The sequence below is a fragment of the Arvicola amphibius genome, chromosome 17, assembly GCF_903992535.2.
Source record: "Arvicola amphibius chromosome 17, mArvAmp1.2, whole genome shotgun sequence".
In the NCBI taxonomy this organism is placed as follows: domain Eukaryota; kingdom Metazoa; phylum Chordata; class Mammalia; order Rodentia; family Cricetidae; genus Arvicola; species Arvicola amphibius.
In genome coordinates, this window is record NC_052063.2 from 32,187,358 (window position 1) to 32,211,363 (window position 24,006).

The 24,006-nt window shown below is 46.1% G+C and overlaps 2 protein-coding genes across 3 annotated transcripts; both read right to left on the reverse strand.

The window, feature by feature from the left end:
- Positions 1–4,157: 4,157 nt before the first annotated feature.
- Positions 4,158–12,931, reverse strand: LOC119803378 (retinol dehydrogenase 7-like). The gene is made up of 4 exons (XM_038314651.2): positions 12,486–12,931; positions 9,775–10,030; positions 5,100–5,257; positions 4,158–4,574 (listed from the first exon to the last, which is right to left on the reverse strand). Exons 1-4 carry the CDS (start codon positions 12,796–12,798, stop codon positions 4,357–4,359), a joined length of 945 nt encoding a protein of 314 aa, XP_038170579.1. The 5' UTR covers positions 12,799–12,931; the 3' UTR covers positions 4,158–4,356.
- Positions 12,932–15,601: 2,670 nt separating this feature from the next.
- LOC119803235 (retinol dehydrogenase 16) lies at positions 15,602–23,923 on the reverse strand. Of its 2 annotated transcripts, none has more exons than XM_038314399.2 (5): positions 23,865–23,923; positions 23,067–23,385; positions 20,764–21,022; positions 16,544–16,707; positions 15,602–15,927 (listed from the first exon to the last, which is right to left on the reverse strand). In XM_038314399.2, exons 2-5 carry the CDS (start codon positions 23,377–23,379, stop codon positions 15,881–15,883), a joined length of 783 nt encoding a protein of 260 aa, XP_038170327.1. In that variant the 5' UTR covers positions 23,380–23,385; positions 23,865–23,923; the 3' UTR covers positions 15,602–15,880. The 2 variants fall into 2 exon arrangements, with proteins under 2 accessions (XP_038170327.1, XP_038170325.1); XM_038314397.2 differs by having other exon boundaries at positions 15,602–16,098.
- Positions 23,924–24,006: the final 83 nt, after the last annotated feature.

Sequence of the window (24,006 nt, forward strand, 5' to 3'; positions counted from 1 at the left end):
GTTTACTGCCTTACTTCCCCTGGCTTGCTCAGTCGGCTTTTTTTGTAGAACCCATGACCACCAACCCAGAGATAAAGCACCACCCACCAAGGGTTGGGCCCACCCACACTGATCACTAATTGAGAAAATGTCTTGCAGCTGGATCTCACGGAGGCAGTTCCTCAGCTGAGGCTCCTTCTTCTTAGAAGACTCTAGCTTGTGTCAAGTTCACACAAAACAAGCCAGAACACCTACTGCAACTTTCTCCCTCATCCCGACAGTGAGCAGCCCTTGGGCTGCTGTCCAGGGCTTCTAGAACACAGCAGGGTCTAGTCAGTCTCTGGAAATTCCGGATAGAGTCAGTGGGAATGGGAGTCTGTGTGTGACTCCCTCCCATGAGGCCATAGGGCTGAGACATCCTCAGAGACACTGACCTGTCCTGTGGGGCTTCCCTCAGCCCATCCATCCCTCCACTGAGATCCCTGCACAAACCACTAGACAGTGCCCAGCTGGCTCTCCTCTCTGTCCTGGGTAGCGGGTGCCTGGTCCCATTCCAGGACTGAACGTGTGAGGGTCTAAAGTCTCCAGCTCTTCTGAGCTCCAGCTGCGGTGCTGAGGTAGAATCTGAGCAGAGCCACCTACGGGGATCAACACTCCAGAGGGGTCTCCCCACCCACCCCACTCTTTCTCCTTCATGCAGGAAGGGGAGGGACGGGGCCTGGAATATGTGATGTAAAGCATGGGAAACAGGCCCACTGTGCAAGCCTGTACCCAGTCCTGCCACAGGGAGCCCCTTCTCATTCCTAACTGGGGACCCAGAAATGAAGAACCAGTTGTGCTCTAAGGCCTGAAGGTCTACAGCAGCGATCTCAACATTCCTAATGCTCGACCCTATAATACAGCCGCTCACCTTGCAGCGACACCACCATACAATCATTACCACTGCTACTTCATAACTACAGCTTTGCTCCTGTGGTGAACAATAATGAGTATCTTTTTCTTAGGGTCTTAGGTGACCCCTGTGAAAGGCTTGTTTGACACCCAAAGGAGTCACCACCCACAGGCTGAAGTTGAGCTTAATTAGGTGGGCATCTGACAGATGGCCACAAAAACAGGGGAATAAACAAGGTGGCTTTTTATAGCAGTCGAAGAGGAGGAGGAGGAGGTAGAAGGGGGCAAGACAAAGGAGGAGGAAGGCAGGGAGATGGCAGAGTAAGTAAACTACTTGCTGCCCAAGCATAAAACCTGAGTTCAATTTCCCCCAACCCACGTAGAAAAGTAAGTGTGTTTTTCCTGATTTTGATCTCATGCTGGCAAGGTAGAGGCTTGCTAACCTCTGGGACTCACTAGCCAGGCAGCTTATTCTGCTGGTGAGTGCTAATCTAGTGAGAGACACTGTCTCAAAAAACAGGGAAATGATATCAGAGCAACAACGGTAGAGGTTGTCCTCTGGGGTTCACATGCTGGCACACACATGTGCATAACCGTTCCCACACACACACACACACACACACACACTTAGACACATGCACAAATATGCACATATACACATGAGAAGGAAGAAGAAAGAAAGGAAAGTTTAAAGACCTAACAACTAACAATAAGCTAAGGTAGGGGTCCTGATTAATACCAATAATGCCAGCCACCCAGAGGCAGAGGCAGGAGGGTAAGAAACTCAAGCTCAGCCTAGGTCATGATGTAGAAGGTTCTTTTACACTGTGTGAAGCTATGTCACTGTTGTAGGCTTAATTAAGAAATTAAACAGCCAACAGCTAGGCAGGATTTTCTGGGCAGAGAGAATGCTGGGAAGAAGGAGAAGGAGGAGGAGGAGAAGGAAGAGGAGGAGGAGGAGAAATAGCCACCAGACACAGAGGAAGCAAGACATGCAGGAAGAGAGGTAAGCACCATTAGCCACATGGCAGCATGTAGATGAATAGAAATGAGTTAATTTAAGTTATAAGAACTGGTTAGAAACAAGTCTAGTTATAGGGTAGCTTTCATAATTAAAATAACTCTCCATGTGGTTATTTGGGAGGTGGCTGGTGGACAGAAAAAGGCTCCCAATATTTGGCTGACTGGCCTGAGAAAGCTAAGAAAGTCTGGACAAGGAGCCAGATGTGGCTTCCTAGTAATGCAGTCTTTCAGGCAGGCTGGTGCTTGGCAGCACACAGAGGCATGGCTACCAGCTGCTGCCTGTGGGCTGGAGCCACCAGTGCCATGTGCCACGGCCACGTGCCAGTGCCATGCGCTAGCTGCATGGTGACAGTTTAAGGTTTTTCTCGTGATCAGAGAATGCTGCAGGTATTCAGTAAAGGCAAGAAAAACTCCAGACAGGTTAGAGTGTGTTGAAAAATGTGTGTAGGCTTAAACACAAAAGAAAATGGATATAGACAGTTATAGAAAAAATAGTTAATAAATAATAAGATGAAGTTCTTAAAGAGAAAATAAAATAGTTTAAATAGGGTAACCTACACAGAGATGAGAAGTACACAGGGGGTCTGGATCATGTATGTTATCGTGTGTCTTTGAATTTTTGATTACTGATAAGCAAAGGACAGCTGCTGATAGACATGGGATTAGGAAAGGGACTGCTGAAATAAACCAGCCTAAAAACTTCCAGAATGCCTTAACTTTAAATTGGAACTCAAAAAAGTATTGCTTTGGGGAAACTGTGAATTCATTCAAGGTTGCAAGAGATCAGATTTGGTTAAGGAAGACCCCTGAACATCCTGGTTACAAACATAAAATTCATCTTTGGCTGGCTGTGTATGATGCACGGTTCATATGTGTGGGAATGCAGATATGCATGTTACCTTTGAAAATTTGTGTGTTTTCAGAGCAGAGAACCAGACACCAATGGAAACAGGTGGCCAGGTAATCCAGCCTCTGAAGCGGTTTCCTCAGAGTTCCACACCCAGACCAGCTTCAAGGCTGTGGGTTGAGATGCTGCAGCCTCACAAACTACTCCAGCCAGACGTCAGATAAACCCTAAGCTTTCCCAGCATGCTGAGACTAGACAACAGCAAACTCTCCCAGGTATTGAATATTATCCCAGTTTTTTCAGGGTCCTCTAAAAAATACAAGTGACCACAGACAACAGGATACAATCTAGAGACTACAAAGCCCATATTCCAAAGAGGTGGGATGTGTGGTTCTGGTCATTCAGTGGGTTATGGATATATGCCATTGTTTAGGGGACTTGGTTACAAGTCGTTATTGATTAGGTCAGAAAGAAGGCTAAGCAAAGGAGATTAGACTCAAGGATCTCTTTCTGAATGGGGAAAGGAGAAAGGTAATAAAGAAATGATGGAATAAAAGGGTGGATTATGGGCGACTTGTGAACAACCACTGATCTCAAATATTTTACACTGATGTGAATTTTTGTATATTGATATGAAGTCCTGTGCCCAGATTCTGTGTCAGAATCAAAACCAAGAATATGTTAGGAAAGAACAAAATGAATAGGCCTGCAACATGGGAGGCCAATCTCTGTTTTCTCCTGAGACTGTAGTCATTGCTCAGTGATTCACTGAAGACACAGTTACCACTATTTCTATGACAGAAGGGTGGCACCAGGGCATCTGGACAGGCTCCTTCATTGGCAGTGTAGGGCTGAACCCAGGGCTCTGCCACTCCCTGCATTGTTTCTCTGCTCATGCCTCACTGAACGGATCCTCACAACCCTCCTGACCTCCAGAGCCAGGATGTGGGAGCCGGGAAAGTGCAGGAGCATCTCTGACCTGGAGCAGCAAATGTTGACAGAAAACAAAATACCAGAACCCAGAAACGACGCTCACTCCATTCACCAAAGGGCAGAGGAGGGGACCGAGGTGGCAGATGCCACAGAACAGAACACGGTGAACCGAGGGGGTCAGTGACTGGGTCTGCAGGGCAGGTGCGGGTGACAGAAGGGAAAGGGGGGAGAAAGGAAGGGCCTGGGGGCTCCCAGTACCTCCCCCCCAGATCTCCTTGATGAAAACTCTTTGCCTTATCCTGGGAATCAGGTTGCTTAACAGCCCTGAAAGGGAAGCAATGGTCACTGTGCTCCATGGTGGGAGGAGCTGAGCAAGAGCAGAGGTGACAGTTGCTGGCGCTCCTCAGGAGAGCCCCCTCCTTTAACTCTGTCTCCCTGTGGTCCACACCTCGCTGCTCCTCTAGAGCAAGGCACAGGACACAAGTAATCTTTCCAACATTTATTCTAAAATGAAAGGAAGCCGAAGAAGGCCATGGTTTCAATACAAATCAACAATTGTTTCTCAGTCTTGGTGAGATTCCATACCACCAGCGTCACCGTCTCCCAGCCACAGGTTGCTCATGCGGCATTAGGACATGGGGTGCTGGCGGTGGCCCTCCCACTTCCCTGCACAAGGGCAGATTTCACAGGGCCTGGGCGGGCTTTACTGAGCTCCAGTAGAAGAAGGCATCTGAGAGGAAGGTGGGCAGGTAGCTCAAGGGGAGGTACAAGAACTTAGCGTCCCAGCCAGCTGAGTACCGGGTACGAGGATGACAGGAAGTCAATGCATGTTCCATGCAGTCAGTCACCAAAGTAAGGTCCTCTGAGCATGTTTCCACCAATGATGTTATTGTTTGCAGGTCTGCAGAGAACAAGACGTTATTCTGGTCACCTCCACATCTGACTACCCCTGCTCAGTGACCGACTGAAGAAAGCCTGTCTAGAACCCGGTGTCCAGTTGAGAAGCCACACCCAAGCCTAGCCTGTCCCAAGTGCTCAGGAGGACACAAGCAAGTTTTAAGAAAGAACCGTGCACACTCAGTCCCCGGTATCCCTGTTCAGAGAACTCTCTGGCTGAATGGCTGGAAGATCTCACCCAACTCCAGACACTAACCCAAGCTTATGGAAAGCAGTGGTCTGATGCCACCTCCCATCCCTGGCTTCATTTTTATCTGTGAGATAATGGGGGGTTCATATAAAACAGAGCCTCATGTTCTAGAAGCCAGAATGTCTTTGTGTGAGCAGAATCCCATACGCCCCCAAGGAAAGGGGACTAAACTTCTCCACAGTGGGAAAGACAATCTGGATGAGGCCATGGAGCAGTGACAGAAAGCAGAGACTCAGGACTTAGGACAAGACTTTTTCTCGGTTCCTAAAGGTCACTCACAGGACTGCAAAAATTTCTCTCCATAGATCTCTTTGACCTCTGAGCTGGCCTGGTCCCACAGCATCTTGATAATTGACGAGTGCCTGTCATTCAGAGCAGTCTTGAAGCCCCCGGGCTCTACAATAGCCACCTTCACCCCAAAATAGGACAGCTCCCTCCTGTAAGAGAGCAGACAAATGTCAATGACTTTAGATGTTTGGAGGAAAAGAAAACAGTTAACAACACAACGCAACAACAGGAGCCTGTGCTGAGGAAAGTTCAAGAAGGTTTGGGTCTGGTAAGTGCAGCAATTCGGGACAAAACTTTTGGGAAGTGTAGGAAAATAAGGATCGCAAAGCAGAGAGGGGAGCCAACCTGCAGTCTGCCTGGAGGCCTACATGTAGGCTCTCTGGGAGGTCCTGATCGTGCCTAGCATTACAATGAAGGGCAACCATGTGATGGTGCCTAAGGCCCTAGCAATAGGTGCTATCAGAGGTCCCAGTGGTTCTTAGCCAATGAGCCTACTACGCAATGTCAATAGATCAGAATGCAGCCCCAGGCTCTCCTCATTGCTGAGTAAAGGAGTGTGCTGCCTGCCTTTTACCTGACTCCCAAAGTCTATGCCAGTGATGCTGTGCCTCTCACCCCTCCACCATGGAAGCCAAGAGGATCCAACAAAATCTGACACCAGAACAGGTGCCAGCCATCTCCTGCTCCTCATTTGTGGCACCGGACAGCACCCCCAAGGTGGAGTGTTTTAGTGAAAAGGCCCCTTGATGTTTGTGTTTTCAGTTCCCTCAGAGGAAAGCATTGGGACCCACTTTCTTTCCTTGTCTGGCTTTTATTTATTTATTTATTTATTTATTTATTTATTTATTTATTTATTTATTGTGTTGTCTGTTGTAACATGAAGGGGCCAGGCCTGCTTGTTTGTTGGCGTTTCTGTCCTGCCCAGTACCCCACAGCCGGCAAGCCCCAAAGAAATAATACAGAGATCTCTTTAAGTTATAAAGCTGATTGGCCCATTAGCTCTAGCCTCTCACTGGCTAACTCTCACATCTTGATTAACCCATTTTTCTCATCTATTTTAGCCATGTGGCTCAGTACCTTTTTCAGTGGTTGCAGATCACATCCTGCTGCTTCGGTGATCTGGGCAGGAGTGGGAGGAATCAACTTCCTCCTTCCCAGAATTCTCCTGTTCTCATTATATCATTTCTACTTCCTGTCTGGTTTTCCCACCTATACTTTCTGCCTGGCCAATCAGCATTTTATTTAAAACACGATTGACAGATTACAGACAATTCTCCCGCACCAGTCTGTATTGTCTTTCTGCCCACCTGGTTAGGAAGGCATATTTTTTCTGCTTTGATTTGCCCGATGCCTCCACATAAGTGCTGTCCCCCACAGAAGGTGGAACCAAGGCTTGTCTTCTCATCTGGAGACATGGTGTGGGCTTAGAGCCGTGGCCAGAAAAACCACGGAAGGCCCCAATAATCATGAATCATGACACAATTTTCCACTCCTGTTGACCACTGTCTTTTCTTTTGACTGTAGCTCACCTGGTAGCTCCCTCTACAAAATGGGTAACCTCTCCATCACCCCCACCCTTTCCATGTGTGATCTCTCTATGACATCCAATGATGAGGAGACAGACAGTTAGAGACCTGGAATACACACTAAGGAGAGCACAGGCACAGTTAAGAGCTCATGTGCCACCTCCCATCAGATTCCCTCCTGCTGGTGGAGGCTATGCCTCGCCCAGCCACCCTTGGATTGAGATGCCTCAGTGTCTACCTGGCCCTGACAGCAGACTTTCTCCCCAATCTGGGACAAATGCCATTAACCAGCCCTGGATTCCCACTCCCACAGTTGAACTCTCACCTATCCAGAAGGCGGCTAATGAGTCATGCCCGGACTCATCTTACTTCAGAAAGATTCTCACTCAGACTTACTTTGATTGCTGTAGTCCCCTCAAAGCTGTGCCAGAGCCAGCCCCCTTTGGTAGTTGGAAAACAGCTTACTATGGTCAGGCTCAAGCATGAACAAACCTCATAATTAGTGTTCCATTGACCTTTGAACTGATCACTGGTGAGGTAACTCTGTCTGTCCTGTCTATCAGGCACAGATTTGCCATCAAATCTACTCCCAACAGATTTCTGATGTGGCCTTCAAGGCTGTCAAGCCTTGTACCATGCCGGACCATTCTGCTTACTTCTGCAATCTTATTCAACAGACACATGAAATTGTCCTATTAAATCAGAAAAGGGCAGAGGTTATAGCTTTGGACTCTTCATTTTTTGAAAAAGTTTGGTGTAATATAAAAAGGCTATTTGATCCCTCCTGGGTACTCACATATGCCTTAATTGGCAGGGTGACACTGTTAATCTTTATTCTTTTTAAATATTTCCTGCAGCATATTCAAGAGTAGTGGCAGCAACCAACCAAGGGGACTCTCAGGCACCCTTTTCTCAGTCCTCTGCAGGAGGTTATGCATGCCTGGTTATCTGAAATCCAAAAGGCTGCAGCCTTGTCTCCCCACCCTGGAAGCTTTCCAGGAATGAATGCTTTTTGAGGAATGGAGGTCAATGAAGGATAACAGCTTCTTAGCAGGGCAGTCTAAGACAGGCAAGGCAAAGTCCAGTTGCTGAGCCCACCTGAGGCAGGATCAACAAGGCCTGAGCAAAGAACTCTGGCTCCCGCTGAGTGATCATGTAATTAAAAAAAAAAAGGTGGATACATAGAAAGTAAAGGCATACAAGGCTGAGAGATGAGCCACCCTGGAGTCTGCCTGAGAGTCTAGCACAGGCACCATGGGAGGTCCTGATTGTGCCTGACCAATGGATGGACCAAGTGATGCTTCCTGGGGGCCTAGCAAAGGGTGCTGTCTGTAGACTGAATAACAAAAGTCCAGAGACAGATATTGGGGTTCAAGCTGAAGATCAGCAAAGCAAAGCAGCCAAGCCACGAGAGAGTTCTTACCTCTACCAAGGCTCAAACCATCAAAGGGTCGATCCTGTCTTCAGAGTGACTGTGGACTGCAATGCTCTCCACCAGCCTCAGACTGTAATGAGCTCTCATCTCTTCCTACTGCATATACCTCTCTCCACCCGGCCATATCCCTCCCGTCTCTACCTCACTCATGCTGGGATTAAAGGCACATGAAACCCAAGGGCTGAGAGCATCTTTGTGTGAGTTCTATTTCTCTTTTTAGACAGATTCAATCTCGTGTTGCCCAGGGTGGGCTTGGGTCCTGGGGTTAAAGGTGGGTGGCACCTCTACATGGACTCTAGTGTCTTAGCTCTGCATTCTGCTCCTCAGGAAAACTTTATTTATTAAAACACAAATTAAATAGCACTATAACTGTCAGATGTCCTGATTGTGCCTAGTCTATCACAGGTGACCATGAATATTCAACAGATCAAAATACAGCCTAGGAGCTGGGAGGAGGGTATATACAGCTGTCCCCATTGCTGAATAAATGAGTCTGTTAAACAGACTTTTACCTGACTCCCAGTATCTATGCCATTGACATCACGCCTGCTCAACCCCTCCCCTGAGGGAGCCGTTAGGACCCTGTCACAGGCGAGTACACTGCTGCTGGGCTGTGGAGTGTCACTCCTATTATTTATTGTATGCAGCTCACTGCTCTAAATCTAGATATTTCTCTGCTATGACACCAAGGAGGACTTCTGTCCATAAAGAGTCATATGACTCACCAGGCTTGCCTAAATCAACTCCCCCTCATTCCTGGCCCCTGCCTTCACCTACTACTGGCTCAGGAAATCTCAGACCATTTCTTGCCTGGCTCCCTCACATGCGTTCAGGGAGCTATTCTGTATAAGTGTTTGTAGAACTCAAACTTGAGATCTTCTTGTCCAGAAGCTAGCAGAAAGTCTAACCCCCTTTGCTACAGTGATACCACAGCTTCAGATGGCTGAATATATAGTATACATATTGTGTATATACAGCTCTCAGCCTCTGCACAGCCACCTCGTGAGTCTGCACAGATCCACCGCTGCCAGGGCTGACCTGCCTTTTGCTCCAGGATGACGCAGCACTGAAGGCACTCTGCAAATGTCACACTGGGCCTGCACTGTTCACATTTTTCTTATCCTGGAACTCCTAGTTCATCCTCACCTCAGACCCATGCTACAGGGCCCTCCACTCATCTGGTGATTAACGCGGTCACTACTGCTAATACCCTGTCTGTCCTGCCCGTGTTCTCTCTCTTTCTCTCTCAGTTGCTGGGGTTTTGGGTGTGGTTGTTGAGCTGTTTGTTTATCAGGGTCTAACATCTTGGCATGCTAGGACACGAGAATTGTGGACTTTGATATAGCTTGAGAAGAGCGGTCGCATTGAATACGATGCTCAGGCACCCCAAGGTCAATTCCCTACTGAGCACCAGAGAGGGTGAACATCTGGACTCTTGGCCAAGGCCAGTGCCACCTCAACGATTCCCGGTTGTACACGGGGCAAACATTCAGGACAGGACAAGGGTAAATGAACCCAGGGGTTGGTCATCTACCAGGGGTATGGCAAGGGGTTCACAAGAAATGATCACCTTATTCCAGGGAGGCAAATGTAAGAGAGTGCCACAAACAGGATTGGAAAGCTCTTCATGAGGGTTTCTGAAAAGCTGTGATCAAATCAAAACCCCTCTGAAGGTTTTCCACAGGACGCCAAAACTCTCCATTACCTGAGGGAGTCCGAGAAGGCCTCTACACCATACTTGGAGATGCTGTAACCACCACCAAAGAAACACATTCGACCCATGACGCTAGAAACGTTGACCACTCTGCCCCTTGCCTTCCTCACTAAGGGCAGCAAGCTTAGAGTCACCTCGATCATGCCCAACAGGTTCACATCCAGGATTTTGACAAAGTCCTCTTTCTTCAGCCACTCATTAATAGCAAAGAATGTATAGCCAGCATTGTTGACCAGGCCCCAGAGTCCTGGGAAGAAGAAAGAATCACATTATACAGGTATAATCATAACTAAAATCACATTACAGTGGGTATGGCCACATGGACAGGCATTGGATGGAGAGTTAAATAGAAGTAACAGCATGGTGTCTGTGGGCTGGAGCTACCCATCCTGGTAGTCATGGCTCACAGCAGGATACCTTCCTCTTCCTTTGACTCCTGACAGCTCCCTCCCTGAGAATCCACAACCAGCGACTTCACATTTGCTAATAACCACAACAGATGTTGAAGACATATGGCGCCCCTGTTAATCTGGACGCGTGGAACTGTGTTTGCATCTTACAGGTTAATAACACCTGCAGGTGAGGGAGCAGAGGAAAAGACAAGACAGGAAAGGGACAGGGCAGAAGGCAGAGCTAATACCCTAGTGGAGTTTGAGAAATATGGACTGAACGTCTTGGCTGGAGGAGACCATGGAAAACCATGCTGCGTTCGTGCTTTGAAGAAAGCTGGCTTTGGCAGGTCCAGCATCACTACTGAACGACTTATCACATTTGGTGTGTTCTATTTTAAAAAGAAGATGTGACGTTGTGGAGGAAGATATAAAGCAGGGTGGGGGGGGGGACTAAAGGAGAGAGAGGCGTTGGATTGATATGATACAAATTCACTGAATGACTCCATGAAATTACCAAACAATGAGTAAACAGTCTTAAAAATCTATTGAGCCATGTTCCTGGGATGCTTGCCATACATGGCCAGCAAGAAGGGGAGGTGACACTTCCTGCAAACAACAGGACATGTGCTCCACCCTCTGTCCCAGAAAATGGGGCCCTCTCTGCACAGTCACCCACAGGCCACTCTCACCCATTCTGCCAGTCTCTAGGCAGTGGATCTTCAGGGAGCCCCCCCCTGCAAAATCTACCATCAGCTACACAACGATCAGCACTGGACCCTGCTAACCTCCATGCATAGAGAACAGGGGACTGGCTGATTTAAGAAGAGAAGGTCACTTTAGATCCGGCTCAATAAATTAGATGCCCCCTCAACTCAGTTTCATGCCTGTCCTTCTTGAGGTGAACATGTTTAACCAAGGAAATTTACTTCTAGGATCTCAATATATTCATGCTTGCCGATAAATGAAATAATTAGCTTGCCAAGATAGTGTTTATAACAAAAAAATTAAGTAATTTCCTAAGTAGGAAACAGCTGGGCATGATGGGACATGAAAGCAAGATCCTTTTACGAATAAAAATAATAATAATAGCAATAATAATAACAATAAAAGAAAAGAAAGATATACAAGCCAAGGATTCTAGTATTCAGCCCCAAGATACATTTAAGTTCTTAGAGATTTTCTAAAGGCTGGCTCTAAATCAGTGTTTGAAGAGGTGTTCTTGAGGTATAAAACTGACCATAGTTTCAAGCAAAAAGGATTCATATATTTTAATCCTGTGTAGGTCAAAATGTTTACAGTTTTTTTTTATTTTTATTTTTTATTTTTATTTTTTGTTTTTTTGAGACAGGGTTTCCCTGTAGTTTCTAGAGCCTGTCCTGGAACTAGCTCTTGTAGACCAGGCTGGCCTCGAACTCAGAGATCCATCTGCCTCTGCCTCCCGAGTGCTGGGATTAAAGGCGTGCGCCACCACCGCCCGGCTTGTTTACAGATTTTATGTCATGGGAATCAGAATATAAGTTAATTTTATTTTAACTACATTCCCCAGTGTTTTAATGAAGAATTATATTTTCAATATATTCTTAGATTTCTTTAAATATCTCTTCCTTTCTTGCTATTGGTATAATAAAAGAAGAGCCTTGCATGCCTTGGGAGTGTGACCATCCCAGCACTCCAGAGACAGAGGCAGGGGGATCTCTGAGAGTGTGAGTCCAGCATGGTCTATAGAGTGAGGTCCAGGCCCGACAAGGATGCACAGAGAAACCCTGTCTCGAACAGCAAAACAACCCACAACAAAGCAAACTCCATATAAGTACGTAGTTTGCCAGCTTACTCCTTAATCTTGTCATGGCCGCTCTACACAGGAGCAGTCTTGTCTCCCTCTACAGAGGATGGCAGGTGACAAGTAAGAGCAAGGACCGTGCTGACCCAGGAGATCCACTTGAGTGTGGCTCAGATATCCTGCACACATAGCCCAGGGACAAATCCCATCCTCTGCTCCAGAAGGGACCCTGCTCTAAGCACCCAGCAGTCTAGATTGTCTGCATAGAGAAGGGGACAGAGCACAGTCAGGAAGCTGAGAAGGCGAATCCTCCACAGGGCACCTTCTTACCAAGACCAGAGAGACTGAGAGACAGCAGGTAGGGGCTGGAGAGAGAGAAAGTGCTCAGGTGATGTTCAGGGGAGAGCAGGAGGCTGCTGGAACTTCAAGTGCCCTAACTCACATAAGGCATCTTGCCAGGGAGTGTGACCATGAGACCCCTTCAAGCAGGGAGACAAACCAACAGACACAGACAGGGATCTCAATGTTACCTCTGTTCCCAACACGCTCCTTCACCCACTGGGTGGCTGCCACAATACTCTCTGTCTTGGTGACGTCAAGGATCACTGTCTCCAGCCTGTCCGATGTCTTGTTCCTCAGCTCCTCGGCTCCCTTCTCTGTCAGACATGCAGCCAGCACCCTCATGCCCCTCCTGTCCAGCTGTCTGGCCAGCAGGTTCCCAAAGCCCGAGTCACAGCCTGTGATGAAGACATGCTTGTCTTGGAGATGGCTCACCACCTGCCTCTCCCTGATCAAGCGCAGGAGGGTCCACAGGCCCACTAGAGCCACCAGGTAGAGCCACATGGCTTGCAGAAGACAAGCTGAGAGCAAGAAAACTCCTATTCAGAATGAGCCTGACTTAAGTGCACACAGGACAAGCTAGGAATGCTAGACTGTGATTTCTACCTTAGAATCCACACTTTCCTCTCAAACCACGGTATTTATGCAACATTTATTTCATGCCTGACCTCTGCTCTTTGAACTGTGTTTGGTCTTCTGATATCCAGTGCCCTGTGGCATGCCCTTCCTTGCTGCCAAAGAAAATACAACTTCTTGTTAAGCAGGACACCTCCATGCCCTTACGATTTTGTTTCTTTTACTCACGTGGGAATACGTGCATGTTTCCTTGCACATGCCCACTTGATTCAAGTCCTAGGGTCACCTTGTGTCTCAGCATCTCGCACACAGCTCCGTAAACCCAGAGCTATGTGAACATAATTTAGGTGCTGTTGCCAGCATTCACTTAGACTCAGGACACTCTTTACAAGGAAATCCTTACCTTAGTTCAGGTCATCTTCCTCGGGCTCCTCAGCCAGATTCTTTCCTCAGTAAATAAAGTTCCTCTCCTTGTCTGTAGAGCTTCAGGGGAGGCTAAAGAAAGACAGGGAGAGCTGGTGTCTTTCTGGTACAGCATCTGCCTGTGATGAAGGAGGTACCAACTACAAACCTTTCCTTGTTCCTTCTCTTCTTTGCTTCTTTGGTTTTCTGTCTTTTTTTTTTTTTTTGTCAACTGACACAAGCCAGAATCAAATTAGAAGGACCTTAACTGAGAAGAGGCTCCCAGGAGATTGCTATAGGCAAGACTTTGGTGGCCTTTTCTTGATCGTTCATTGATTAAGGAGGGTCTACTCTCCAATGGACAGGGTCCTTCCCGGAAAGGTGGTTCAGAGCAGTATAAAAATTTTGGCTAGGTTAGGAGCAAAGCAGGACACAACATCTCCCAAGCTCTCTGCTTCAGTTCACGACTCCGGGTTCCTGCCTTGACTTCCCTTCACGATGCCTGTCACTCAGAGGTGAAATGAACCCTTTCCTCCCCACGTCGCTTTGGGCCATGGTGTTTCAGCACAGCAATAGAAGGCTGCTGAGGGCACATGTCCTTCTTGACCACGCAGAATCACCCAGACATAAGTGGAGCAATCTTGAGTTGTAACCACCATGAATGCCCCAGGCCAACCTGAGCCAGGATTTCTTGCATGATTTCCCACCAATCCTTACTTACACAAAATGTCTAGAGATACTTGAAGCCTTGCATGTGGCTCCTGGCTCTAGGGTCATGCCTAACGGAATCTCTGATTCAAGCTCAAAATAAACAGGGTAACTTGCAGCACAGATACAGTTGCATTCGTCCTTACCCATGGTTTTCACTGATTTTTAATTCAGATTTCACGAATCAAAATAGGCTTGTCATTCACAAGGATGAGATCTGTCACGGAGTCTCCCAGTGCTTGTATACACAAACTCCGTCTTCCTGCCTTTCTTCGTCAGGTCTCCTAGTACTGCATGTCTGCTCCTCATTCCCTAGGACGCCGTAGTTCTAGAAAGCAGGATGTGGGTGCCCATCATCTGCCCTCTCTCCTCCATTTCTGATGTTTGAGATTGGTCCAATCCTATCGATCAGCTTCCACACAGCCTACACAGTGGAGAAAAGCTACTGTTTTTAAAACATGTGATTTGTATGTGAAGGTGTTTGTGCTTGTGTATATACATATATGTTCACATGTATGTAGAGAGAGAGCTGTAATTCCAGGAGACTTCATATTCACATTTGTTTTCCACTCACAGCGATCCTCCTGGCTCAGCTTTGCAGAATGCTAACATTGCAGGAGTGACCTACCAGGCCCTGGGCTTCCTCTCCCTACAAGGACAACCTGGGCTGACCAGAATGAACCACACAGGAGCATTTGGAGGCTCTTAGCTCCTTTACATCCTGGTCATCCTGTTCCTTTACTGCTCTGATGCTGGAACCAACACTCATTGTGAGTTTGATGAATAATTGCTTGAAATATTACATGCTAGACTATTATCATGGGTAATATTCCTGTTTGTATGTATTAATGAAACATAAAATAGCAGCATGTCTAGGGTGTGCTTTCATAATCCCAGCACTGGAGACACCGGAGCAATATAAAGACAAGGAAGCCCTAAGTGAAGGTGTGCTGTAGACCAGGACATCAAAATGACAAGGACCAAGGCTTCAGACCCAAAGAAAATTGGAACAACCTTTCCATATGGCTCAGGCTCAGAATTGGCAAAGTCTACTTCCTCTACTTCAAGTTCCAGTGTTTATGGATGCCTGATCATTCTGAAGAAAACTGGCAACTGAAGCTCCCTGGAGGTTCTAGCCTGAGACAGCTGCCTTCAGACCTCCTACAGAGCCGAGAAAGCCTCTTCCCCTTCCCTGTCACAATAACCAAGCTGAGGCTGCAGCTTACAGTGGAGCAGCTGAGGCTCCATCAGAGCACACACGAGCCACTGATGCCAGCGTTTCTGTCCACGTGTCTGTGTGTCTGTCCTTTCTTCATTCCCTCACTGCCCCTCAAGGGCCCTGTGGGGTCAGACCTAAGAGATGTGCTAAAGCAAGGCTAGAGATTGAGAAGGTCATGACGTACCTGGGTGACATAGTGAGATCCTGTCTCAAAATAGATAATTAACTAAAGATATAAATAAGGTGTTTAGCCATAGGGACAGGTGGTAGACCAGAGCCAAAACTGTGTTCCCAACTCCACAGTTAGGTAATTCACAAGAGCCTGTAAGTGCAGGCCCAGGGAAATCAATCATCGGGACTCTATGGGTATTCCTACATGCATGGAATATAGACACACATGCAGACAGACAAATAAAAATTTTTTAATTAAAATAAGTAAAATGGATGATGATACATGGAAGATCATTTCTATTTTTTCTAAAATTGGAATCATTGTACAGACAGCAGTTTCTCGTGTGGCTCGATGTTCTCCATGCTCACATGGAAGGAAGACAAGTCAGGCACCTGTGGATCTCCCTCCCAGTGACAAGTTTGTCCCGAGCCCAGCATCTGCCTTCTCCCGAGGATCCTCTCCCTCACACTGCACTCTTATACCCCCAGCTACAGAAGCAGATACAGGCTTCACAGAGCTTTGTCAGGCTTCAGGGAGGTCCAGTAGAAGAAGGCATCTGCAAGACAGGTGGGCAGATAGCTCACAGGGATGAAGAAGAGCTTGGCATCCCAACCAGCTGAGTATCGAGTCCGAGGATGACAGGAAGTCAGCGCATGCTCCATGCAGTCTGTCACCAAGGAGAGGTCCTCTATGCACCTTTGGTCCAGTGACTTTAGCATTGTCAGATCTACACAGAAGGAGAAATGATTCAGGGGGTGTTTACCTCTACCACTCCTGCTCTAGACCAACATGGAGGAAAACCTCGCTAGAGCCCATGCCTCCCACGTCAGAAACCATGCCCAAGCCTAGCCTGTCCCTCATCATCAGGAGGACACAGCCCGGCTTCAAGGAGCAAACATGCACACACTCCACCTGGGTGTCAGCTCATGGAAACTGCTGTCCATCCCTGCTCCCATTGCTGACTTCACTCTCAGCTGAAGAGGATGAGAGGTTCAGATGGATCAGAGATCCAAGCTCTGAAGGTCAAGAATGCTTTCAGGGAAGATACCCACCTACTCATGAGTCTAAATGCCCTTCTTTTGAAGAGAAAGATCCTGTGGTTACTTCTGGTAAAATGAATAGGAGCTTAGGGATTTAGACTAGTTTGACTTGGGCCCTCATAGATCACGTACGGGATGCCAGGAACTTCTCTCCATACACCTCTTTGACTTCTGAGCTGGCCCGGTCCCACAGCATCTTAGCACTACAAAAATGCCGGTCACTACTGGTAATACCAGTCCGGAAGAAACCAGGCTCTACAATAGCCACCTTCACTCCAAAATAGGAGAGCTCCCTCCTGCAAGACAAACAGACATTAAGCACTTCAGAGGACTTTCTGTGAGGTCACTCAGAATCAGAGTACAGTCACATGACAATGTGAACCTGTGGTGAGGAGAGGCCACAGCTTCATCAGGTGTTGTGTAGCAGATGGGGATGAAACTCACGGTGAGGACAATCCTCTGCACTTTAAATGTCACCCTAAGTATTTGGAGTATGACGCTCACCTGCCTAAAACCAGGCACTCTGTTCTACGACAGCATGTGTGAGCTCTCTCCATGTTCAGCTGATGAAAAGATCACCATCCTTGCCTGGGTCACCTCTGTCTCAGCCCTAAGTCTCCGTCTGCCCTCATCCGTCCCAGGACATCTCCCCCTTGCTTCCTGCAGGAATCTTCAGAGAGCAAGACCCTGACTACCACTTCCTCCCATCCACAACCTCCATGTACCCTGCAGCCAGGGATGTACCTGCCCCAAATGGCTCCCCTCTTGCAATACCTTTGATGCGCTGTACATAACTGTCCAGCACCCTATGGCTCTCCTCAGGTCTACCTCAGCCCACCTGGTGACCATCCTCCTCCATATCCCACCTGTCCTTTCCCCAAGGAGAATCCTCCTACAAACAGGTTCCAGGTTTCCATGTTCAACCTTGCTCTGCTGCTGCCCAGTCCTGCTACAGGACCCTGACAAAGAGATGACCACCATGGCCAACACCTCCTAGGGAAGGACCCACATCATTTGTGTCTCCTCTCTCAGTTGCTGTAGTCTTTAGTTCAGGCTTAAAACATTTCTGTTATCTGAAATATGTTGATTGTGGATTCCACAGGGGCCTAATACCGGTCTGTAGATACAATGAAATGTACAGCCCTTATTTAGGATGTCCTTCTGTATATGTGTTGCTTTTATTAGTTGATGAATAAAGCTTTTTCTGTCAATGACAGGAGGGAAATCTGAATATATATATGATAGACAGAGAGAGAGTAGGTGGAGTCAAGGAGATGCCATGTAGCTGCTGAAGGAGAAAGATGCCACTGGAACATTACCGGTGGTCCATAGTCTCGTGTTGATGCACAGATTAATAGAAACTAGCTAATTTAAGATGTAAGAGCTATCTAGGAATACATTTAAGCTATCGACCTACCAGTGTTTTAATTAATATAGTTTCTGTGTGATTATTCATGTCAGGGCAGTCGGGAAATGAATGAGCAGTCTCCAATCACATAATGACACCACGTAAAACCTGAGAGTGCTTTGGAAGGAATTCTAGACACAAAAGAATAGCCTTAAGCACAGCTTCTTAGTACCAGCATTTTCTCAGGTGGGCTGCGTTTGCTAGAGGCAAACAGAGATGTGGTTTCTTTAAGAGAAAGCTTCCTGACTCAACAATAGCCTCAAAAACTGTGTGGCTTCTTTAAGAGCTGACTTCCTGGTTCATGCTGGCCGCTTAAATGGCTCTGTTTTGTTTTTTTTTTTTTTCAGAAGAACCTGTAATGGAGCATTTAAATAGTGTTTGTGAGTAGATTGCTACAAGTTGCTTCATGGTGACATAGACCCTCTCTTTCCCTGGAGGTGGGGCTTAAGCATGACTCACAGAACTGGTGGTGAACATACCTCTGCCATTTTGGACGGGGCAAAGACAAAGGGCAAAGCAGCCTTAGTCCTAAGCATGACCACTTAGCATTGTTTTTGTTAAAAAGGGGCACTCCTGCTCAGAAAATGTTTACAGATACTCAGTAAAGACAGATTCAAATAGAAACAAACCTCCGAATGCATCATAGTGTATTCTAAAAAAAAGTACATAGGTTTCTGAGAGAGAAAGAGAAAAAAAGAGTATAGACAGTTATAAAAGGAAATAAATGGTTTTTAAAATAAAACAAATCCTTAAAGAGACAGTAAAAGTGAAAGAGTACAGACAGTTATAGATTAAAGGAGTGCAGAAAAATAAGTCAGATAAAGATGGGAAATATACCGAGAGCCTGGCTTGTGTATGTTATTGTGTTCTTTGAATTTTTAGACTGCAGGGGGATGCTAAGTTAAACCAGCATAAAGGTATCTTGACATCATAATTGGAATCTCAGGATATGTTACTTTGAAAAAGAGGTTCTGCATTTGTTTCCACAGAGGATGAGAACCTGTAGATTCTTTCCAGGCTAATGTGGTTTGATGGAACAAGACCCCCTGAAAGGTCTCTGTGAATCCTAAAATACTTCACCCATCAAAGAGCAGGAAGCAGTATGGAGAAAAATAATGCTCAAATTTGCAAAATTATTGCTTATCAATGTTGGTTATCATTTAAAGGGGGTTCATTATAAAAGTTTAATGGTCACAGCAAATATCTTATCGAAAAAAACAAGGATGGACATAAGATATAAACATGAATACTTTACATTGGTATAGATCTTGGTTTATTGCAATAGATTTAAGGTCAATGTTGTTATATGTACAATTCTACTCTTGTTTAAGGTATTATGTTTGTGCAGCTCATTTAAAAATGTAATGTATAATTAAAAATTATGGATTAATAGTCATCTGTAATAGTCAAAGTTGTAGTCATATTAGTTAGGTTTTCTAGATATACAGAGATATCTTTCAGGTAGATAGATACTCTTCAACACTTCAAAGACAAACAGAAAATGGCATTTAAAATGTTTTAAGAACTTAGACTTTTCTCAACAATGAGACATGTCTGATTCTGGCATAACTAATTATTTCAGAAAGGTTGATGGGCATTGAAGAAACTAGTTATGGAATATGCCTTCAATGTGACAAAGCTAGCCATTTGGGCAAGAGCACTTTTTTTTGACTACTTGATGGTATGCTATATGAGTTGGACCCATAGAAAAATGACTGCTGAACTTGCCTATAAAAAGTGAGACAGTCCTTCAGGATTCCTGTTTCATGAAAGAATCTGCCAGACATTTTTAGAACACAGAAATAAAGTGACTGACCAACTGCCAATAGAAACAAAACAGTATTTCAAATTTCCTGACTCACTGTAAAGTCTGCCGCATATTATGGGCCTGTAGACTAAAGATGGATGCCCCAATGCTACAGAAGAGCTTTGGGTGTCAGTTCAGGCAGCAGGATATTTCTGTCAGCTATCAAACTTTGGAAGTTGCTTACAATACACTTCCTGTTTCCTTAGGTAATATTATATACTTCTGGGGTCTTCAATTGAGTAGAAGAATAGAGAGTTATAATTATAGCTTTCCTTCATTATGATAAAAGATAAAAAGGATATAAAATTTTGAACTCACAAATATAGGATTGATGATGGAGTATTTTTCTTAATTTGCTAAATGTAAATAGGATAAGTATTGTAACTATAATTCTGCTCTATGTTTTGTTATATGTAATCTTACTATGTTAAAGTTAAAACCTTCCTTTTTATTAGACAGAAAAGGGGAGATGATGTGGGATTTCCTTCTGTATATGTGTTCCTTATATTGATTGATGAATAAGGTTTCTTCAGCTAATGGCTAAGCAGAGTAAAGCCAGGTGGGAAGCATGGACAGAGATATATAGAGAAAATAGGCAAAGTCAAGGATATGTCATGTAGCTGCTGAAGAGGCAGATACTGGAACCTTATTAGTAGGCCACAGCCTTGTAGAGATAGACAGATTAATAAAAATGGGTTAATTTAAGATATAAGAGTTATCCAGGTATATGTTATCGCCATAGCCAAACAGTGTTGTAACTAATATAGTTTCTGTGTGATAATTCAGGGCTGGGTGGCTGGGATATGAACAAACAGTCTTAGTTTACAAAGCCCAACTCAAAAACGGCATCATTGAGATCAGGGGTCTGTATTCTTGACTCTCAGGACCAATTCTATGTCAGTAATGTTCCACAGTGCCCTCCCTCCTCCAAGACAGGACAAGATGAACTGAACTCAGCTCTCAGTCCTGCCCTCTCCTGGAGACATAGAAATGTGCTTCCCAGTGACTGATTCAGAGAGGATGAGTTGAAAGGGCCCCACACTAGAGTTTACTCTCTCCATGATGGCTTCCCAATGGCCTTGAAGGAATAAAACCCAAGTCAAAGCTTCACTCAGGAGCCCACATCCCTGTCAATACCTGAGGGAGTCTGAGAAGGCCTCCACACCATACTTGGAGATGCAGTAACCTCCACCAGAGAAAGACACTCGACCCATGATGCTGGAGACGTTGACCACTCGGCCCCTTGCCTTCCTCACTAAGGGCAGCATGCTCAGAGTCACCTCGATCATGCCCAACAGGTTCACATCCAGGATCTTTGCAAAATCCTCTTTGTTCATCCACTCATTGGGCCCCGAGGGGATGGAGATACCAGCATTGTTGACCAGGCCCCAGAGTCCTGAGGACAGTGGGAAGAGAGAGAGTCACCCAGCACAGGTATAGTTATAGATGAAATGCACACTCAACAAGATAAGACAGCTTAGACATGTGTTTACTAGAGACGAGGACACAATGAAAAACAGCAAGCTGTCATCAGGCCTGAGAACCATCCCTGAGGCTCTAGGCTCACAGGGAGGATACCATCCTCTAAGTATCCATGACCCAGGTCCCTGACTGGGAAGCAAGAAGAACTCATTTTTTACTCTCTTATTTTACAGATGTTGCAGACATAGTGTGCCTGCATTTATTGGAGATCATGAAACTATGTTTATATTTTACATATTATTTCCATTCTTGAAGATATTTTATTCTTTTAATTGTGGTGGTGGTTTCAACAGGAATGTGAGCCTTTGTTTCATAGATTTGAAAGTTTGGTCATTGTGGAATAGCACTGCTTGGGAGGAATTCGGAGGTGTGGCCTTGTAGGACTGACTGTGCCTGGTTGGATAAAGTGTGTCACTGGGATGAAGTATGGGACTTCAAAGTCCCAAGCCAGAAACAAGTCCCTCTCTTCCTTCTGTCTGGATGAATGGATGTGTAACTGATTTAGATGTAGAATTTTCAGCTCCTTTCCTGCATCATGATTTGCCTGTGTGCCACCAAGTTTCTTGCCCTTCTGATAATGGACTAAGCCTTTGAAACTCTAAACCAGTCGCAAAAAAGTCTTCCTTTATAAGAGTTACCATGGTCACAGGGCAGTGTTAAGAAAGTGTTGCTTTAATCCCAGCACTCAGGAGGGAGAGGCAGGTGGATCTCTGTGAGTTCAAGGTCAGCCTGGTCTATAAAGTCACTTCCAGAATAACTAGGGCTGTTACACGGAGAAACCTGTCATGGAAAAAAAATTACCATGGTAATGATATTCCTCTTCATAAATAGAATAGTAAGACACACTGCACAATACTGTCTTTGTCTTTCAAATGGCAAAGGAAGACAATGATAAGGAAGTTTAGGGAGAGAGGTACAGAGGAAAATAAAACACAGAAAAATAGTAAAGGGAAAACCAACATCTGGGTGAAAGAGGTTCAGAAACAAACAAATGTGATTGGGGGGATTTTGGAAAACAGTGTTATGTTTAGGGCTCAGATGAAGGAAGCTGGGCCTTGCAGGGTCCAGTATTGATATTGATGAGCTCTCCTCAGATGCTTGCAAAACCCAGGGAGAGGATGAGGGAGGTGACAGTGCTTGCTGATCACCAAGAGCACTGAGCCTGTTCTCTCAACCTCAAAATATGGCACTCTGTAGGCTGCCCTTCCTCATCCCCTCTGGTCTTTAGGTCCTGGATATTCAAGTAACTAGTCAGAAAGACTTACAGCTAGAGATGACATTTCCACTGTCACTGTCTGTGCAGGGTGCATTGGAGACTGCTTGACTGAGACTAAGTACGGCATTTGCTGATTTCAAAACTTGCTCAATATGTCAGTCATATCCCTCCTTGGCTCAAAAGCATGTCTTTCCCTTCTGAAAACTGAGAGAGAGAGAGAGAGAGAGAGAGAGAGAGAGAGAGAGAGAGAGAGAGGCCTCTTCCTAGGTTTTCTTTCCTAAGGAATCCTCCAGTGTGGGTGTGCACTTAATCATGGCAGTGACTTTGACTTCCCACAAGGAATCCCAGGTCAAAAGGGAGACTAGGTTCCAGTACTGAGAAAGGCGAAGCATCTGGCATATGACCAACCAGCTTCACACAGACCAGGGAGCAGCCCTCCTCTCTCTCACTCTCTCTAATGTGGCTCTCAGCAGCCAAGAGTCCAGTCTTCCTCCATACAATGGCAGAAGAGGACAGACAGGAGTGCGGACATGGAATCACACAGGGCACCAGCTGACCAAGAGTAGAGAGCTTGAAGGACTGGGTGTAGGAGTAAGAGGAAGGGCTGACATGCTGGGGAGGGCCAGAGTCTGCAGCTGCTTCACTTCCACCCCCACCCACATCGGGAATGATTGCGGGAAAAGCAGACATTCCCTTCACGCAGCCTACAACCACCAGACAGAGACAGGGATCTCAATGTTACCTCTGTTCCCAACACGCTCCTTCACCCACTGAGTGGCTGCCACAATACTCTCTGTCTTGGTGACGTCAAGGATCACTGTCTCCAGCCTGTCCGATGTCTTGTTCCTCAGCTCCTCGGCTCCCTTCTCCGTCAGACATGCAGCCAGCACCCTCATGCCTCTCCTGTCCAGCTGTCTGGCCAGCAGGTTCCCGAAGCCCGAGTCACAGCCCGTGATGAAGACATGCTTGTCTTGGAGATGGCTCACCACCTGCCTCTCCCTGATCAAGCGCAGAAGGGTCCACAGGCCCACTAGAGCCACCAGGTAGAGCCACATGGCTTTCTATGGACAGGCAAAGACAGTCTGGGACAGAGTGAACCTGGCTTCTATTCACAAAGGACAAAGTAGGCACACAGGACTCAGGGAACACAGAGGGAGGGAGGCTTCTAACAGGAAGTCCTCACTTCGTTCTTTGTTGATATTTATTCACGCCCCACTTCTCTGCTCTTTCACCTGTTTATTCATGTGAAATATAACGACCTTTGACATTCCCTAACTTGCTGCCAAGGAAACCACCACTGTCGACTCAGTAACCCACCTCCTCTCACTTACGAATTTTGCACCTTTTACTCATATGGGAATATGTGCACATTTCTGTAAATGGAGACTGCCCTTTCATTGCCAGCCACCCTGACCTGAATAATCACACCAGAACTGTATTAATTACAACACTGTTGATGGCGTAAATCACAAACAATCCCACACCAGTTTGGAATTATGATTAATAGAATGGTTATTTATTTAAAGGGGAAAAAACTTACAGATCACCGTCCCAGACAACAGCCCTCTGCGCAATCAGGAAGGGAGCCTAGTCGTCCGAAGGGGAGCCGGAAGCCAGAGAGCGAGCGGAGGGAAGTGGCCGCATTTTTAAAAAGAGAGACCACGCCCCAATGGGCTGGTATC

What these genes read in the sequence shown, in the direction of transcription:
- LOC119803378 (XM_038314651.2), bottom strand. Translation starts at nt 12,798, where the DNA reads ATGTGGCTCTACCTGGTGGCTCTAGTGGGCCTGTGGACCCTCCTGCGC. An exon ending in GGAGCGTGTTGGGAACAGAG is followed by an intron (nt 10,031 to 12,485) that starts GTAACATTGAGA and finishes TCTTCTTCCCAG; the next exon opens with GACTCTGGGGCCTGGTCAAC. An exon ending in AGAGAAATTTTTGCAGTCCT is followed by an intron (nt 4,575 to 5,099) that starts GTGAGTGACCTT and finishes TGTTCTCTGCAG; the next exon opens with ACCTGCAAACAATAACATCA.
- LOC119803235 (XM_038314397.2), bottom strand. Translation starts at nt 23,379, where the DNA reads ATGTGGCTCTACCTGGTGGCTCTAGTGGGCCTGTGGACCCTTCTGCGC. An exon ending in GGAGCGTGTTGGGAACAGAG is followed by an intron (nt 21,023 to 23,066) that starts GTAACATTGAGA and finishes CACTGTCCTCAG; the next exon opens with GACTCTGGGGCCTGGTCAAC. An exon ending in AGAGAAGTTCCTGGCATCCC is followed by an intron (nt 16,099 to 16,543) that starts GTACGTGATCTA and finishes CCTTCTGTGTAG; the next exon opens with ATCTGACAATGCTAAAGTCA.